General features: G+C 40.0%; 3 protein-coding genes across 3 annotated transcripts; 1 reads left to right on the forward strand and 2 right to left on the reverse strand.

Annotated features, from left to right (window-relative positions):
- Positions 1-335: 335 nt before the first annotated feature.
- On the forward strand, positions 336-1806 carry LOC110770552 (germin-like protein subfamily 2 member 1). Its single transcript, XM_021974700.2, has 2 exons — positions 336-533; positions 1045-1806. The coding sequence occupies exons 1-2, from the start codon at positions 425-427 to the stop codon at positions 1587-1589; spliced, it is 654 nt and encodes a 217-aa protein (XP_021830392.1). The 5' UTR covers positions 336-424; the 3' UTR covers positions 1590-1806.
- An 881-nt stretch (positions 1807-2687) lies between these two features.
- On the reverse strand, positions 2688-7593 carry LOC110770581 (Glutamyl/glutaminyl-tRNA synthetase, class Ic). Its single transcript, XM_021974745.2, has 5 exons — positions 7273-7593; positions 6933-7174; positions 4090-5210; positions 3426-3890; positions 2688-3130 (listed from the first exon to the last, which is right to left on the reverse strand). The coding sequence occupies exons 1-5, from the start codon at positions 7410-7412 to the stop codon at positions 2912-2914; spliced, it is 2187 nt and encodes a 728-aa protein (XP_021830437.2). The 5' UTR covers positions 7413-7593; the 3' UTR covers positions 2688-2911.
- Positions 7594-8440: 847 nt separating this feature from the next.
- Positions 8441-13820, reverse strand: PHYA (phytochrome A). Its single transcript, XM_021974732.2, has 5 exons — positions 13077-13820; positions 10398-12488; positions 9426-10242; positions 9012-9302; positions 8441-8837 (listed from the first exon to the last, which is right to left on the reverse strand). The coding sequence occupies exons 2-5, from the start codon at positions 12451-12453 to the stop codon at positions 8627-8629; spliced, it is 3375 nt and encodes a 1124-aa protein (XP_021830424.2). The 5' UTR covers positions 12454-12488; positions 13077-13820; the 3' UTR covers positions 8441-8626.
- Positions 13821-19058: the final 5238 nt, after the last annotated feature.

Raw genomic sequence — 19058 nt, forward strand, 5'->3', positions numbered from 1 at the left:
TCATTTTAAATTACAATTAATTAAGCGTTAAAATGAGATTAATCATAAACAAAAATCAAGATAAAATAAAGTAAGAAATCCATATGGGGCAGATCCGTGGACGCGCAAATTGCCGCAAATGAGGACAACGCTCCCAAAACAGAGAGAGAAGGGTCAAGCAAAGCCAAGAGGAGGAATGTGTGTGGCGATGACTTTGCTTTGGGTGTAAAGAAAAGAAGGCATGCCCCATGCTTTAATTTCACTCACAAAACACACAACAAATATTTTTACCAGCAAAACAAGAATATTACCCATCAAGCTTTCAACCTTCAACTACCCTTTTCTATAAATACTCAGCCTACCTCTTCCTTCCTATTCATTCACACACCATTTTCTATACATTTGGTCCTCTTGACTAGTTTGCCTTTCCTTCTAAGCAGCAACAATGGCGGCTCTCTTGGCACTGTTTGTTGTGGCTTTTGCCATGGTCTTTGGCAACTCTGCTGCTGATCCTGACTTGCTTCAAGACATTTGTGTCGCCGACCTCGCTGCTGGTACACTTCTTCTTCTTCGACCCTCATCTTTGTTTCAAATATTTCAGTGTTATAGTGCTAAAAGTGAACACCAAAAACCATGGAAAAAGGATTGAGCATCCCACTTTTTTTTTCTTTTTCTCCTCTATTATTAGAAGTTGACCCTGTTCATCCTTTTTCTTTTCCCTTTAGTAACTGTTTGTGGAGCTTCAAGTTGAATGATTTGCGGAAGGGTTGTTTGATGTCCCTTTAGATTATAATTGCTGCAACTTGCAGCTGTGTCAATATTCTAGCTGGCTATGCTTACCCTTTGTTTAATTAAATTTTGTTGTTTTAGCTTACTTTTCTCTTTTCACTTTAATGTTTTTAAGCTTAGTAATCATGAGCTTATTTGACCCCAGGAATTAGGCACATTGAGCCAATAAAACACCTGAAACTGATTAAGAAAACCCAATTCATGTTTTCTAGAAATTAAGTAGAAATTTTAGTGGAAGTTTTGCTTGATCCAAAGTGAATTGTGATGAATAAACAGGGGTGAAAGTCAATGGGTTCGTCTGTAAGAACGAAGCAAATGCAACAGCAGAGGACTTCTTCACCGCTGGGCTAGCCAAACCAGGCCTCACCAACAACACCTTTGGCTCACTGGTGACTGCAGCCAATGTGCTCAAAGTCCCAGGCCTCAACACCCTCGGCGTCTCACTGGCTCGAATCGACTATGCCCCCGGTGGCATCAACCCACCTCACACTCACCCCAGAGCCACAGAAATAGTGTATGTGCTTGAAGGTGAATTGGATGTTGGGTTCATAACCACAGCAAACAAGCTCATCTCCAAGAGCATTAAAAAAGGTGAAATCTTTGTGTTCCCAAAAGGGTTGGTTCACTTCCAGAAGAACAATGGGAAAGTGCCTGCTGCTGTGATAGCTGGATTTAACTCTCAGCTGCAGGGCACCGTGAACATTGCTCTCACATTGTTCGCCGCCACACCGGACGTGCCCGATCACGTCTTGACCCAGACATTCCAGGTGGGCACCAAGGAGGTTAAGAAAATCAAGTCAAGGCTTGCTCCCAAGACCTAGAGGCTTTTAATTTCTATGTGTTTTGTGTTTGTTTTACAATTTGATGGGAATGTGCCATAGTTCATATCCATAAGAAGGCATTGTATTTTCTTTCTTTCATAGTCCAAATTTGTTTGCATGGTTTAGTTGATCCGGTGTTTCCTGCAAAATTGTTTACATGTTGTAATTGTGTTTTTGTTCTTCTGGTGGTTCCTAATAATACACGTGTCTTTAAACAGCTGCACTGACTAGCTACCTAACCAGAAATTCACCAACCTTTTTGTGGAATTTTTCGAAGTTCTGTTCAGTTCTTATTCTTCTAGCATGCAAACACTAGTCCTCTCCGTAAAAAATTAACTTTTTTGGAAAATGAAATTATGCAAAAATAATTGTTACTTCTTAAGGATCCAAGCACCAAGCTAATGAGAAATTTTTGTATCTTCCGGGTAAGACGCACCCACCAACTCCAAAAATTATTGAAAAGCCCATCCAGTTCAAAATCTTTTAAGGACACGTGCAGTAATGGGGAGAATAATTAGCGGAGTTGGGAGACATTAGGTGGAGAAAATGTTTTGTTTAAGGCAAAATGACACGCACAAAGAGGACCACTCTCAATTCTCATATGAAAGAACAAGATGATTCAATATGTTAACAGTCTTTGTATATGACTAAAAAATATATCCTAAACATATTATTGTATGTTAAAATCATGATTAGCTGTTCCTAATGACACTAGCTATTGTTTAATATGATTGCTTGCTTGGAAACTAGTAAATACAATGCCATCTTATGTAACCCAACGTTTCAGCCAAATGATTATGAAACAAGAAAGAAAAGAAAACATGTTGCTTCTGCTCTGCTACTCGGCTTTCTTTTCCACTTGAATAGACCAGAAATCCGACCGTGAAGCATGGGCATATTTATTTTGCATTAACGTTTAAATCACGGTATTGTACAAAGTAAACAATATTCGCATTCATCTTTATCCAAGTCCCTGTCCTTTGGAAGAACATCAAAATCACTGCATCGTGGTTGCCAATTCAAACACAAAATATAAAACAAGTTGGGGCTTATCCATCAATGTTTTGCATCCATACACACCTTAAGATCCAGTATGAGTGGCAGAAGTCTCGTTTCATATAACAATTACAAAACATAATAAATACAAGACTAGTATAACTCAAAGGCCAAAAGCCCTGTTTCGATTCGTCAAAGTTTTAGATTAAAGCTCTATCATTCCATAATAATATGAAGTTTTCAATCAAAAATGAAATCAACAATCAGTAATGCAGTTAAACATGTCTGAAATGAGGAGTAGAAACACACTAAAACACAGAAAGATTTCACTTGAATCCGGTCTGTTGCCTGCCGTCGGGGATTGCGAATAGAACAATTGGCTTTGAAGACCTGATGTAGGGAACATCACATCTGTAATAACCTTTCCTCTCAAGCTGCAATACATCCCCTCGCTTGAGATTTCGCATGTTGGAATCCCCAAGGGCTGCAGTCTCCTTTTCTGTACAGGGGTTAAGTACATCAAGGAAATCTTCTCCTTCCTCAACCTGCAATCACAAGTCACAAAACACAAACAGTAACAACAGAATCAGCTCACCATGGATAGGCAACAAATCATTTTACACACAACTATCACATTTGCATGAATCAAGGTTCATATGGTTGTTAGTCGAGATATTTTGCTAACCCCAACCCCACAAGTTCCCTATCCATCCTTATGAAAAGAAAATCCAAGGTATTCTACAATCCACAGATTAATCACTTCCAATAAATTTTTGATTCATACATTAATATGTAAAATGCTAAAATATGATAATTTTACAGTCGTTGTGTGGAACATACCTTCTTCTTTGTGATCAGGTAGTCAAAGTCCATCAAACACAGCTTAACTAGTTCATCTGTTTGGGGTAGCCACGTAAGCTTCAATTTTGTTGTCTTGACGGACCCCTCAAGATTCAAAACCCCTGTGAGTTTGAGGTTTCCATCTTGGTCTTTCTCAATCCCTTTGACAATGGCATTCCCCCAATCCATTAAGGTCACTTCCTCATCTACCTTGATGGACTCTGCATCAGCAGACTCTAGCCATATTGTCCTTGTGTATGTTGTCGCCTTCTCTCCAGCACCTTCGTACTTCTTGTGCCTGGGAATGATGCGAACAAAAGGTTTCTCAGGGCCATTAATCAGCGTCAACAACACTCGACGCTCTTCAACAATCGCAGTATGTCTTGGACATACTGGATCAATTATCTTCTTATTAATGGTCCAGAGTTTGTCCCATTCCATGAGATTGAGATTCTTTGAAGCTCCCTAAAACATAAAGAGTATAAAAATCAGTTATGAAATTAAAACATTCAAAAGAGTGGACATTGTAAACAAATAAACTAGTACCCGGTAAGGAAAAACAATTGGTGTAAGGACATAAGAAGCAGCAGGAAGGCATTATATGTTATTAGGCATAGATCATAACTGCTTTTGTGCATCGTACTAAAACAGACTAGTGTCTTACCTGCTCAAGAATGAATTGTATTAAAGCTTCAACTTTAAGACCTCTGCGCACAATTCCTTGAACAGTTGGAAAACGAGGATCATCCCATCCATTAACCTTCTCATTTTGAACGAACCACAAAAGCTTGCGCTTGCTGAGAAGTGTATAAACCATGTTCAACCTACTAAATTCATATATATGCACTTTTCGCAGTCCCATATCCTCTTGAATTCGATAGTACTGAGCATTGCGGTCGTGATACTCACTAGATCGAAGTGCATGGGTAATACCTTCTATAGAATCAACAAAGGGACATGCAAAATCATAAGTTGGGTATATCTTGTACTTGGATCCAATCCTATGATGTGGCATTGGATTGCAACGATAATAAACTGGATCCCGAAGAGATTTGTTTGGATCCTGCATATCCAGCTTCCCACGGACACAGCACTGCAGACCCCTATCAGAACCAGCAATCATTTCCTTCCATAGTTTTAGATTCTCCTCTACACTGTTGTTTCTGCATTTTGATTCAATGCCATCCATCCTTTCCTTCTGCATCTCCTCACGTGGTGTGTCATCAACATATGCTTTACCCTGGCGAATCAAATTCTCAGCCATTTCCATCAACTGAGGGAAGTAATCTGAAGTATAGGTAACCGTTTCATACTTGATACCCAAAGTCTCAATATCCTTGAGAAGATTGTCCACAAACTCATTGCTCTCTTTCGCAGGATTTGTATCATCAAATCGCACAATAAGCTGACCCTGATACCTTTGAGCAAAATACTGATTCAACAAAGCTGCTTTTGAGTGCCCAATGTGAAGAAAGCCACTGGGTTCGGGTGCAAATCTCAGTCGAACCTTTCCCATCTCAGCTTCTGGGAGATCTACTTCAAATGTTGGTCTGCTTCCTGCTTTACCTTTCTCAGATACATCTCCATTTACACTCTTTGATTCCTGACTGGCTTGAGTGCCTTTTGATTTAGTTGCTGTTGGCTTTCCCAAGCCTCTCTTGCCAACGAAGGTAGCTGTGACTTCATTCAGGGCATCACCATGTTCCGCTAATAGTGAATTGAACCACCGAGAAAGGTTTTGGTACTTTTTTGACTTCCTCAAACTTTCCCATCTTTGCCCAGTTCCTGCAAAGCATAGAGTGTTCATTAAGCATATCCAAACAACACTTCCATTTATGTCATATGAATGTTTACATAAAGAAATCCCAGTAATCCATCGTTTGAGACCTATCCTTTTTTTGGAAAAGAAACAATATTATTCAATAAAGAATAAAACACCAACAGAACACGAGATGGCCAAGGAGGCCACCACGCAAACGAAAGGGTAAAAAACTCTACACTACAAAGCTACGGCTTTCCAATCTAGATGGATGAGCTGAAAACTAATCTCCATAAACTCTGCTGTAACAGACGCCCAAAGTGAGGTCCAGACTTGGATACGATCCCAAAGCTGCTCTACCTCGTCCCCAATCACATCCTCAAAGATTCTCCTATTCCTTTCCCCCCATATTACCCAAAAAACTGCCATCATGGCACAATTTCCCAACACTGAACCCTTCCTCTTACCACCAAAGAAGTTCAATCTAGCTTCAAGCACTGCACTACACGATGTGAAGCTACCCCACATTAGTCCTGCCACCTGAAACAACTTAGCCCACAGGGAAGAGGCAATAGGACAAAACAAAAACAGATGATCCACAGTCTCGCTGTCTTTTTTGCATAGAACATGCCAGTTAGGAGAAAAATACCAGCCGGGCCTTTTCCTTTGAACCAAATCAGAGGTATTAATTCTGCCATGAGCAATTAACCAAACTAATAATCTTACCTTAGGAGGGCTTTAGCTTTCCAAAGTACAGAAGGAGAGAAGAGAGATGAGTGGGGATTAACCTGTCAAATAAAGACCATCAGGTGCCTAGAAGGATTTGCAGGAGAATACTCCTGAGGAATCCAACTTCCATGATCTAGTGTCACTTCTGCTTTGAATCAACACAACATGTTCCAATCTTGAGAGCAACTCAGATAATTCTTCAATTTCCTGATCCCTTAAATTCCTGCGAAACCCAAAATCCCAACTCAGAGGGAGGGAATTCATGTCTGTGCAAATATCAGCAATTTTGGCGTTCTGTTTGCGAGAGATTCGAAGAAGGCATGGAAACCTCTCACCCGAAGCTATATCTCCCAGCCACACATCTTCCCAAAATCCTATTCTCTCACCATTTCCCACCTTGAGACGACAGCAAGCAACAAAAGACCCCAACCCTTTAAATATTTCTGTCCAAGGGCAGCAGCTGGACCCATTTGATTTTATTTTAGAATCCCAACCATTCAAATACAACCTGTACTTACTCTTAATCACATCATACCAAAGGGTGTTGGTTTCAGTTTGGAATCTCCATAGCCACTTCCCAAGTAAGGCCTTATTACATTTCCTTTGGTTTCCTAGCCCAAGCCCCCATTTTTCCTTTGGTAAGGACACTACCTCCCACTTCACCAAATGATCCTTCCTGCCTTCCTCCACACCCTCCCACAGGAAGTTCCTCATTAGCTTCTCCAAATGCTTTGCCACACTAGCAGGAATTCGAAACAAAGATAAATAGTAAATTGGTAGGCTACTCAGCACTGCTTGAACTAATGTCAGTCTTCCCCCTCTGGATAACAAAGCCTTGCTCCATCCTTCTAACCTTCGTTCCACTCTCTCGATTACTGGGACCCAAAATGGTAAGCTCCTTGGTTTTTCCCCGAGTGGTAATCTAAGATAAATCCTTCAATTTCTAATTCTTCACACAACCATGGCAAACAAATATAAAAATTAAAGAGGTAAAGAGAGTGAGAGAAGCAAAGCTATACCTGCAAGACCTGACCAGATTGCTATATCGGCAATGGAAAAAGAGTGATCAACGAAAAAACTTCGGCTCCCCAAATAGTCATCCAAATGTTTCAATGCATTCTCAAACGCAGAACCCTGTGAAAGCACAGGCGCGTACTCAAGCCACTCATCAATCTGGGCAGCTTGGATTGCATTCTCCCCATACAAGTTAGCAATTCGACCGATATATCGCAGAAGCACAAAAGTTCCATGCAATTTCAACCTAAAACGAAGGACGAAGAAATACATTCAACCAAGCTTGAAAACGGAGAATAGTACAAACAAATCAATAGCACAGTAGAAATAGGTATTAGGGTTTACCCATCGGAGAAGTGCAAAAGATGAGGAGAATCAGCGGATAGAGAGTTGTCGGTGGAGAGAGAAATTCCGGCTAGCTTGGCCGCCACGAGCACCGAGAGCGGAGGGTTCTCGGCGGCGAACGAAAGCACCTTAATCTCCATCAAAATCAAAAGCTTCAGATTTTGCTCTTTGGATTTGTTGTTGCTGTGCTTCTTGTTTGTCAGAATCGAAAGCGGAGGGTTCTCTTGATTTGTTGTTGCTTTGCTTCTTGTTTGTCAAAATCGAAAGCGGAGGTTCTCTTGATTTGCTGTTGCTTTGCTTCTTGAGCTTGGCCGCCGCGACCTAAAGCTGAACTTAAAACAGAAGTATGGGCCTAGCCGATTGGATCGGTTGCTTCACGGCCCAACTTGTTATTTTTTCATGCTTGCCATTTTTCTCCTGTCTCAAAAAGGAAAATTGTAAAATCAAATTCTTTCCACTTCTCTCAGTTGAATTCGTATAGCGACTTTTTCACAATCCTAATTTTTTTTATAGACCAAATACTCACAAGTGTATTCGACCAAAAATAAAAATACTCGAAAGTGTACAAATTTATAGAAGACAGAAGTTATAAGCAAGAGGTCGAACACAGCAATTGTAGACAAAAAGATAAAAAAAACTAGCTGAACCTAAACAGATTTAGCTCTAATTGATTGTATGAGAAAATTAAACTAAAAATTTAATCCATAATATTAATTTGAAATGATTTACCACAATGATCTGAATGATTATTTTACAAAGAATATGTACTTGTAGTATTATATTGTATTAACGAGCCTTAACATGTAAGACACGCTATAATGGTTTCTTCAATGAAATACTCTTTTTGCACGGATTGTGTTTTTAGGGTTTAGATTTTCTTTGTTGGTCCCTCATATAATAGGTAAGCTTCAAGGATCATAATGTATTTGTATTGTATTGAAAAATATAAAAATTGTAAGTTCGGAAAAAAAAAAATCATTACATTTTAAGCTAACATAACTAGTCCACCTAACAAAAAATTCATGGTTTCGCGCCAAATGGCTTCCATGGAAGAATAGACGGCTTTAAAGGTCAATATAATGTTGCCAAATCTTTTTTACCATTCCTTTTTCTAGTCTTCTTCACATATTTCTCTAGAGTTGTGCAAATTCATCACAAGGTAAGACCATTTAAAGAACAAGACTGAGACAGGCGTGCATATTTACAAGTTAAAGCGATAATGAATGTTCCAAAGAAAAAAGTACGTTAATTGAAATTATAAGGCATATCAAAGATGCAAACCCTCAACTATCAATCCTTATATAGGCTGTACACTTGAGAATCTGTGTTGTTTTCCGTCGAAAATTGTCTTGGATTAGGACCTCAACTTGTGTGCAGCAGCGAGTTCCACGGATATGATGAAGGTTGCCTTGCCTGCTTCCCTGAGATACCTTACGTCTCCGTTCATGAGCTTCACCAGTCTACTGCTCACGAGCAGGCCAATGCCCTCCTCAGATATGGCTATGTCGTTTCCAAACATCTGGTTCAGCAATCCTTCCGGAATCCCACCACCCGCATGTGTTATCCTGATCCAGAAATGTTATTCAGCATCTCATACTAATCGCTCAACTTGTAATACAAGCAACCCACTTGTACACGAGACCAATAGTAGAGATCAGAAGACCGTTTGTTTGTACAAGATACATGTTAAGACATAGTTCAGACACATCAATGTTGTGAATTTATTTGTGAAGCTTTACCTGAGCTCCAAATGCACAAGATGAACGGATTGTCCTAACTGATCTTTGGTCAAATTGGCTGCAATAGTAAGCTGGCCTCCGTTTGGCATAAAATAAATTGAAACGGCTAAGAAATCAGCTAAGACTTGTTGAAGCCTAAGACTATCCCCATACAAGGTCTCATTCATGATCTCTTCTGCTGCGTCATGGACAATCCGGATACTCTTGGCATTGCTCTTAATCATGACTTGACTGACTGAGGCGAGCAGTACTTCATGCAAAGTGAACTCCACCATTTCCAGTTCCAAGTAGCTGTCAAGGGATCAGAAAACAGAGAATTATTAAGACAACCAAGAATATCATGAAGTAGTTGTGTTAATGTGAGGTTAAAATAGAAAAAAAAAAATTCTCGTCAATGACTGGAATTTATCTTACCCGTCAATGATGGTATCAAGATCCGAGTCATCTAGTATTTTGTTGAGCTGGTGCTGGCACTGGGCACTAGTATGCAGAAGCTGTTTCTGCTCTGTTCCCAACTCAGTACCCTCCATCATTTTCCAAGAAAACATCATACCAGCTAAAGGATTCCGGATCTGCCTTTTAATATAAGACAATTCTTTCGATCTCTTCACAGCAGTTTGTTCTGACAAGCGCTGGACATGGAGTGCTTGTTGCAGCTCTGGGCTAGCCAGCTGCAAGAAGCAAAACACCCCAGTGACTGAGCCCTCACTGTCCAATTTCTTGCTCACACACAACAGGCATTCTATGTGCTTTCCACTGCGAGCACAGAAACCAAAAGGAACCTTTTCGGATACCTGACCTGTCATGGCATGGTTAAGTACAATACCAAGATTTACGAAAGCTTCTTGACTCTTCAGAGGACAACAGGCCATGTTGATCCCAAAAACCTCCCCCAACAGCATTTTATCTATTACCTCCTCTCGTTTCCACCCAGTTAACTTCGTCATCGCTGGATTCCACTCAGAACACCAGCCAAATTCATCAGTACCAAATATTGGGGGGATCAACGGGTTTGGGTTCTGTACAATTGCTTTGTAATCACCTTCAATCCGGGTGAACTTGTCCATCACAGTCTTCTGACCAGTGATATCCTGGGCCACAAAACAAACCCCCACAACATTTTCACGAATGTCTCTGCTGGCACAAGCATTCACAACTAAGCTGATGGGACCAAGGTCACTCCTAGAGCCATGTGTTTTTATCTCAAATTGGATGTTTTGTTCCTCTTTGCCTGATCAAAAGAAAAGGAAAAGGATGAACTTAATACAAATAGAAGACTGCAATTGGAAAAAAGATAAACTCACATAAGAATCCAAACATGCATATGTGCTAGTAATATTTGACAATCTAAAAATGCCTAAAGTGTCAAATAGGGTTAAGACATACCATGCAACGCCAAGTCCAACATCCTTTTCACCATTTTAGTTGAAGAATCTTCTACGAGCGTGAGCAAATGCTTTCCAATTGCTTTATCAACAGGAAGACCAGTTAACTCAGAAATTTTTGTATTCCACCCATTAACCAGCCCATCAACATCAACCGCCAAAATTGGAACTGTGGCTGTTTCAATCAAACGGACCATCTCGCTTGTCACTGCTTCCAGTTCTTGCATGCCTTCAATTTTTAGGTCACTAAGCTTTACATGGATTGCGTTGGGGTTTACATCCACAGTTTCAACATCTTTGAATGCATTCCTCAGAATAAGCTGCAAAGAATGAATTGCATCCATTTCAAAGTCCTTCCAAGGTAAGCTCCTTGACTTGACAACTTCAAGGAAAGCCTTGAATGATGATCTAGGGTGCATTTTCCAACCATCATCCTTCTCACCAGATTCATGTTTTGCACCACCCCATCGAATTTCTGCCGCAGCGTGGGATCGAAACCAGAAGAGCATGTCCTTGGCAGTTATCCGCACAGCTGCCATTCCACATACTACATCACCAAGAGCAAGAGCCCCTGGGAACCCTGCGTCATACAAACTATCCGTACTCAAACCTGTGGAATCCATATGGTACTCAGCGAGCCACGAGGCTATGTCATGAAGCTGGAAGTCACTTGGAGTTATACCAAGTCTCCATAACTTGCTCTTGTATAATAGGGCAGCTCCATCACATTTCACTAGATCCATAATATTAGGGCTCTGTGACACAATACCCAAGGGTGCATCTCGTAACAACATATCACACAACAGCGTTTGGGTGCGCAGGATGTTCTTCTCAACCATCTGATCTTCCAACTCTATTTCCTTATTGACATGGATGGCAAATACTTGAGCTAGAAACTCACAGGCATACCTAAGAGGGAAAGGAACAAATCTTGGACTTGTATTATGACATACTACCAAACCCCAAAGTCTCTTTCTTTTTTGAGGCTGAACAGAATCAGGACTGGCTACCTCATCATCCCCCTCGTTAACCACTACTGCCATAACAAGAGATGCAATAGACTCCATATTCTTCATATATTGTAAATGGCAACTATGTGGGGCTCTTAGGGTTGAACCGCACAATGTGAGATCAAATGGAAGCTTCTCATCTTGAAGCACCTTCACCTGTTTTGCACAACAGTCAACAATCATTCGGACCTTATTCTTCATAAATAGGAACCGTGAAGCCTGAGGTATGTCAGTGGATGGATAATGCAAACCCAGATATGGTTCCAGGCCAGGCTTCGTAATCTCAGAGACCACTTCCCCATGATCATCATCATGAAATTTATAGGCCATCACCCTGTCATAACCGGTGAGTTCAAAAACCTCTTGGACCATTGTATCACAAAGCCTCTCCATGCTCCCACTAGGCAAAGACTGCAATCGGGCAATAGCTTTAGCTGCCAGCTTGTATGACTGCAGGGCCCCAGCAGCAGTCATAGGGACTTCATAAGGCTTCACCGGCTCGAAGTCAATGATCAAACTGCCCGTTACTCGATGGGTTATTGCATAAAAAGGCTTGCCAGAGGTCTTGCAATGGACTAAGATGGGATTCAAGAGAGAAACCTCTCCGAATCCAAGGGCCTTATGCAATGCAGAGGCACTAGGGGCAGTGAAAATTGTTCTTATATCTGTTCCTACGCCAAGAACAGGGTAGTCCCCAACGCTTGGGACTGCATGACTGACCATAGTCAGCATTTCAGGGGCATTCTCACTGTATGCAATGACCTTGAAAGTTTTCTCATCCAAGGCTAGCAAGCATCCGAATGGCTGGATCAGCTTGCCTTTCTGTATGTGATGGAGATAAGCAGTGGTCACTTTGTCTGACCTAGGTTGTTGATCCCCTCCAACTGAACCACTAACGCGCACCGAGTTCGAGTAGTCAAAGGAACTACCTGACTCCTCAAAATCAGCATGCAGCTTGGCATCAACAGTTGTCTGAGCAATAATTCTAGCACTGTGTCTAGACCGCCCTGAATTGGTGGATGAGTCGCTGGGTCTTGAAGAAGACATTCTCACATAAACTGAGAACGGAAAAGCACAATTACCTGGAAAGATATAAGAGGCATAACAATATGAACCCCTTTTAAAGATACTGCTAGTATTGATTCCATAAAATAGTTAAGCTGATTCTACTTATGATTGATTTAATCTTCATCACAGCCATCACCATGAGGATCATTGTAATACTAAAAGTAAGAATCAGGCTAACATACTTACAAGACTACATCTACTTTTGAACAGCCTGTTATTATGCGATTCGATACACAATCCTCTTTCTTCCCAAAACATTAGAAAACAAAGGTCTTTGTCCCATTTGCCACAACTGACACAAACAAATGAAACAATACTAACAGAAACCTTACTGAAAGCGAACAATTACTTAAGTCTACGTTGCTTTGGTTGCTTAAACAAAAAATTTAGAACCAATTAGTTCATTAATGGAAACCCAAATGAGAAAAGGTCAAAACAACTAGTAATTAAAGAAGCCAAATTAAATTTATACAGATTATGAGTAAACAACAGTTATAGCATCAAAAAGGAAAAACACCAACGTCCTATAAATAATCAGAACCACATAGCTGCTATTAAACAGAAATAAAGATAGACGAGCAAAGGAATGAAAACAGCCTAACCTTTTTATCTGCAGTCTGCTGAATTCAGTTAGTCTCAGCTGCAAACTGAGTCAAGTGACCCAACTTATACAGAAAACCAAATTGACAGAGAAAAACTTGGGATTGGTAGAAAATGTTAAGATAATATCCCCTGAAGTCTCGAACTTCAATCCCACTAATCTCGATCACAGCCTCCTCTGTCTCCGGACACCAAACCCAGTAGCCAGTAGCAGCACTTAACAGTTAAAGGAGTCGCCTTTAATATAAAAAATTCAAAAGATATACTATTTTAGAAAGCAAAATCCTCAAATGGGTCCACTCTGATACACAAAACGTTGCCCAAGAAATGGATCCAAGAGAGAGCTGTAGCTGGAAAGCTAGCAAGTTCTATAGGGAGGGGTGGGAATGGTTTAGTTCGGTTTCCTTTCCAAAAGGGTAAACAGAGGTGGTTGATGACAACCCATAAATAGATATCATCTCATTTTAATATTCTTGCTGATCCGAACAAGTTTCCCATTCAGAAAATCAGGCGGTTCCCAACTGAAAATTGGAAAGAGAAACCAACCCATTGGCCAGTATATATAGAATATATCAATGGCGTGGTTAAGCATGATGATATTATTTCACTGTGATGAATAAACTAATAAGAAATTAGGCTGGGTCACAGCAGAGTGGTGGAGGAGAGAGAGAAAGAAGGAAAGAGAGAGAGAGAGAGAGTTGGGATAAGAAAACAAAATAAAAAGGCATGGCCTTTTTTAAACTCGAATAACAACAAAAGAAAGGGTAAGGGGACTTATGGGGGTCACGTGCAGAACCCAATCCTGTTCGCTGTGTTACTTACAGTGTATCAGTGTATTATTATATATCAGATACACGTCTTCTCTCTAGCGTGAGAATACGTATGCCATGTTGCATTGTTGGTTTCGCTCTCAGCTCAGTTATGCGTTGGTCAGTCCCTCTGCACGAGGGTCATCTCTCCTAGCGACCGGCACTCGGCGCAAACCACTAGATTTGGCCCATGCGTGGACGCAGTTGGTGTGTGGGGTCCATCTGTTTGCCTTCTTCCTTATCCTTTTATGGTCGCGTTTGATGGGTGGGGTTACTCCGCTGGTTTGTAGGTAATCAAGTTGGGGACAATATTTATAGGTAGTTAAGTTGGTCTCGTAAATAAAGTGTGGAGCTCTTGCAGAATGTGTGTGTGAAATATTAATGGGTTGGGTCCAAATTAGAAATGGATTTTGATCACACTGAGGCCCATCTTTGTTAAGAGTCTCAAAGATATTATTTGATGACTGAAAGTCTCAAAGATACAGTTTTCAGTTTTCAGCATGAACCTTTCCACCGGCCAAAAAAAAGAAAAAGGGAGCCAACCTTTTCCCTTTTTTGCACTCCATATTCTTAAGAATCTTATAGCAATGAACATTTCTGGATAAACATTTGAACATGATAACTTTTGTCGTTGTTCCCCTCTTCTTTTTTGACAGTGGAGAATTATTTGGTATATACATTTTTGTTGAAAATGTGAGTGCAAGGATGTGAAAATCATTTGTACCAATCTTTGAAAAATGTGATCGATAAATGAAAGAGAAATGCTTGGAAGTGAGCAACTTTTCTTCCCGTCACCATCATGTCTTGGAAAGAGACCAATTTATGCATCATTCATCCATTTTGTACAGGTCGCATCATCATGAGCTCCTACATGTCACCTGTAGTACATTGGAATATAGAAAAATATTATGTCTTCCACATATCACACAGGTAGTTTCTTGATACCATTTACTCAGCATTCTGAACTTGTTTTTGCAACAAACCCGATCGATTTGACATTGTTATGAAAAAACTTGTTGGCTTTGCATGTTCATTTAACCAGAACCAACTCATTCCTGTGAACTACGAATTGACTTCCAGAAAACACAACTAGTCTTAGCTCTCAAGGATAATTTAGTATTGCATCAAACAATTCATAGTTTTAAACTGCTTCTTTCAGAAAGCAAATACATATCTGACATCAGTCTAGCTTGCATAAATTTAGGCAACAAAACATCCAAGGGGTTAATTTCAGATCCACATACATCCCATTGGGCAAAAAGAATGTCTTTGTTGCTGTTAATGGCTCATACCATCACGTGGCCGTAATAGGCCTAGTCACCTGCATACCGACCCGATTATATATGATATCCTCGGCATCGACAATAAGCTCCTTAGGCAAAATATGACGAAGCAAGGATTAGACCAGTGCTCGGGTGTTCAATCACCGACCTGACCACTATGGCGTCATGCCCAACCAAAGGTGCATTAATGAACAGCCTGGCAAGCAAGAAATGTCAATTAATGCACATCCCATCCTTGACCAGGTGTCGCCTTACCCTTTGATCTTCGGATGAACAAGCTGATGATGGAGAGAGGTCATTTAATATACCTCACATCCTTGTTTGCCTGTCACTTCACCACCTAATCCCTGTCAAGTAGTATGGTGATCAGAAACAGAACATTAAATGTAACTCAGGCTAGGGGGATAAGAGAAAAGATCTCTTCCATAAATATCTTGGCCTCTCCTTCTTCCCCCTATAAATACCCTTCACATATCTCTGGACAAAGGTAATAAATATTCTTACTTGATAAACCCTACATCCATTCTCTCCACCTTACCACCATATCTCACCCATATCTCACTTAACCATCGGAGGGAGCTCAACTGGGATCAACCCCAGTTCACTCCTATTCTGATAACTGTTCAAGGTGTGTAGGTCTCCTACGGAGTACACCTCAACCTAGGAGATCCCGTATAGGCCCCGAGATCAGTCCTAATATAGGCTATACATCATACAAGGAGGATACGCAGTTTATAGTTGCAAAAAGGGTGTGCCTTTACAAACATGCTCAAAGTTATTGACCTTGTGCTCTTCCAGCATCCTCCAAAATATCTTGAAAACCAAAGAGATTGAATTGCATCAGCTTAGTGTTTCCAAGAAGTAATAAGGAGCACTGCTAATAAAATTGGTTTTGTAAATTGTAATTGATTAAAAGGCTTAATCCTGCTATAATACTCAAAACCAAACTACAACATGCTTGAAGAGATTAAGTAAGGTGAACTTTTTAGGGAGGAGCTTCACTAATATACTCAAAATAGGGGCTGAAATTATAAATATAAATATAAATAAATAAATAAACCCCCATATGGAATGCACTTTAGAAATACACCCAAACCCATTTACTGCATAAGAAATTGGTGTTGAAGTTCCTATAAATTACGTGACTACCACTGATCAACTTAAAAGAAGCCCAACACAAAAAACTTAAAAAGCACCCGAAACAAGCCCAGCACAATTTTATAAATAAAAACAAACAAACAATTCATTACAAACAAAACGTCTCGAAAACCATAGCTTCATTAATGTATCATGTTGATAATGGCTGTAATGTTCTACACCTTTACTGTCATGTTCATTAATGGTTGTAATGTTCTAGTCTGGGGTAATAACATTGCTAGTTTCCTATGACATCCTATTTCTAATGTATGTCTACCCTTGTAATGTTCTAGTCTAGGGTAATAGCACTGCTAGTTCTTATGACATCCTATTTCAAATGCATGTCTACCCCTGCAATGTTCCAGTCTAAGATAATAACACTGCTAGTTTACTGTCATGTTGATTAATGCATGTCACGTTGCTATTTCTAATGCATGTTGTTAAGACCCAAAAATCCAAGGCTGGGCCCAGGCTTATTTCTAGCCCAGCACAATATTTAACTAAGAGAGGAGCCCAACTGGGACATGCGAGAATTTGTCGGACGCGCCTACACGAGTTGTGGGCCACACGCCACGCCAAGCAAACACACGAACCCGTCACGCAGAAGGGTCAAAACGAGCTTGTAAAACGTACCGGCTCTGTGAACCCCACACTCACTGACCTGTTAAGTGCTATTTGGCACGATCATAGCCTATTACAGCACAGTATAACTCGAGCATGAACATGCTAAATAAACACACGATGCCTGTTGCGTCTACCCAAGTGCAAGTAGTCACACGTAGTAATAATCTTGGAAGTCCAAGTATCGTATCCTCAAGGAGCATGTAGGCAAATGTCTGCACACAAAGAAATCATTAAAAGTACCAAAATAAAAGTGACAAGCAAAATGGACAAGTAATTTGATTTGATTGTTGTAGAGATTGAGTTTAAAAATGAAATATCAATAATGGAAATGCTAAGGCATCAAGGTTCAATTCTTTAAGCAAAATATGTTTCATGCTATTTAATCCAAATTAAACTCGATTAAAATTATCATTGAGAAACTTTAACCGGAAGATAAAGATATTAAAACCAATTTACTTTTTCAATGTTATCTTTTATTAATGATTGTTCAGAAAATGAAGTTGCTTAATATCTAATCTTTTAATTTAAAAGCAAGCTAAGTCAGTTCTTAACAATGAGAAAAATATAATTGAACTCATGAAAAGATAGTAGCACTTAACATCAATCAAAATAAAAGGATATGAAAATATTGAACAACCAAAAAAGCAAAAATAAAAGAATTTAGCAATTCATACCGTATATTGGATTAAAGAACAATTCACAACCTTACTCAAAGGACATTCCCTTTAGCCTTAGCTAGAGTTCTAGCAACTCATTACAAAGGAAAACATAACTAAATTTTGAATGAAATGGATAAAGAAATCTGTCGTCAAGATGCCTTGCCAAATAAGTTGATGGGTGATTTATAGTAGTCAATGAGGTGAGTGGGAAGTTAATACATTTGTGGTAGGTAATGAAAGGTCTAAGTGAGAGATTCATTGGATTAAACATGTGATGATGGTGGAGAGTTGGTGGAAAAGAAATAACGGTGAGGTAGTGGGCGTTAAATGGCTATGAATGACATGAAATAGGCTCTTTAGCTTCAATGGTTTTGTCTTCTCTTTTCCTTTTTTATAATCATAATAATCCCACAATCAATTCTTCAATAAAATCCACCAACAATTCTCTTCACACCTGGCTTGAACTTGGACAAATGTATGTTCATCTTTTGGCTTTCCAACTTCCTACAAAAGATAAATTTACCTAATAAGTTCACCAAATTAATATAGAAAATTCATAAATCCAGTTGGTGAGAATAAAATGTAACAACAAGTGAAATTATGTTTATTAAGCCAAAATTATATCATAAAGTCTCCAAAATAATATTAAAAAGATGTAATTTGAGACTCTCATCAATGCCAGGCCAAAAACCGCTATTCTAACATCAAGTCACGCTACAAGCTCAAGTGGGCCCAAGCCACATGAATACTTGGGGCTTGCTGAGAAGGTTGTGGTATGGATGGGTATGAGCACCCACGAGGCCCATTAAGGGTTCAAGGGATGAAAGTTTTCGGCTACTTGGGAGCACCAAAACTCAAGCTCATTTCTTGGGCCCAAACACATGGATAAGTAATAGAAAGAGAGAGAGAAGGTGGCCCAATGCCTTAGGAGAATATATAATGGTCTGCAACTCTTTGGAAATCCCCACATCAGCTAAAGCATCCAGCACCTCGTCAAAAGTAGAGCAAATAAGCTACTTCCAACAGCTTGACGAAAGTATAGAAGACTTAGCTGACTACTGGAAATAAGATGCCAATAACCCAATGCCTTAGGAAAAAGCCCTGCCCAACGCCTTATAAAAATCTATCATCGTATCCAGCCATTAGAACCAAGTCAAACAGAAGCCATTACAAAGACTAAAGGAAATTCATAGGGCAGGAGCAATACCCATTGGACTAACGCCCCTACCCTTGTTTCTTTCTTCTCCAAGCTCTAATAGGAAAACCAAAGGGAAAAGTGGATGGCGCTTGACCCACATGAAGAGACCCACCTACGTGAAGTCCTTAGAACCCCAAAAAGCTTCACACCTATGGGCTCAGGCTGGGGAAGTTTCACCAAAAAGGGTTAAATGGAAGAAAGTGAAGAAAAGGGGGAGGGAGGCTTAATAAAACTGAGGGTTCCAACATTTATAAAATGAGGCTGTTTCTACCCA

This window comes from Prunus avium, chromosome 6 (assembly GCF_965620075.1).
Source record: "Prunus avium chromosome 6, drPruAviu1.hap1.1, whole genome shotgun sequence".
NCBI classification, from domain to species: Eukaryota; Viridiplantae; Streptophyta; class Magnoliopsida; order Rosales; family Rosaceae; genus Prunus; species Prunus avium.

What these genes read in the sequence shown, in the direction of transcription:
- LOC110770552 (XM_021974700.2), top strand. Translation starts at nt 425, where the DNA reads ATGGCGGCTCTCTTGGCACTGTTTGTTGTGGCTTTTGCCATGGTCTTT. An exon ending in TGTCGCCGACCTCGCTGCTG is followed by an intron (nt 534 to 1,044) that starts GTACACTTCTTC and finishes ATGAATAAACAG; the next exon opens with GGGTGAAAGTCAATGGGTTC.
- PHYA (XM_021974732.2), bottom strand. Translation starts at nt 12,453, where the DNA reads ATGTCTTCTTCAAGACCCAGCGACTCATCCACCAATTCAGGGCGGTCT. An exon ending in GTTGGACTTGGCGTTGCATG is followed by an intron (nt 10,243 to 10,397) that starts GTATGTCTTAAC and finishes TCTTTTGATCAG; the next exon opens with GCAAAGAGGAACAAAACATC. An exon ending in CTTGATACCATCATTGACGG is followed by an intron (nt 9,303 to 9,425) that starts GTAAGATAAATT and finishes ATCCCTTGACAG; the next exon opens with CTACTTGGAACTGGAAATGG.
- LOC110770581 (XM_021974745.2), bottom strand. Translation starts at nt 7,412, where the DNA reads ATGGAGATTAAGGTGCTTTCGTTCGCCGCCGAGAACCCTCCGCTCTCG. An exon ending in TACAATTCATTCTTGAGCAG is followed by an intron (nt 3,891 to 4,089) that starts GTAAGACACTAG and finishes TTTATGTTTTAG; the next exon opens with GGAGCTTCAAAGAATCTCAA. An exon ending in ACCTGATCACAAAGAAGAAG is followed by an intron (nt 3,131 to 3,425) that starts GTATGTTCCACA and finishes TTGTGATTGCAG; the next exon opens with GTTGAGGAAGGAGAAGATTT.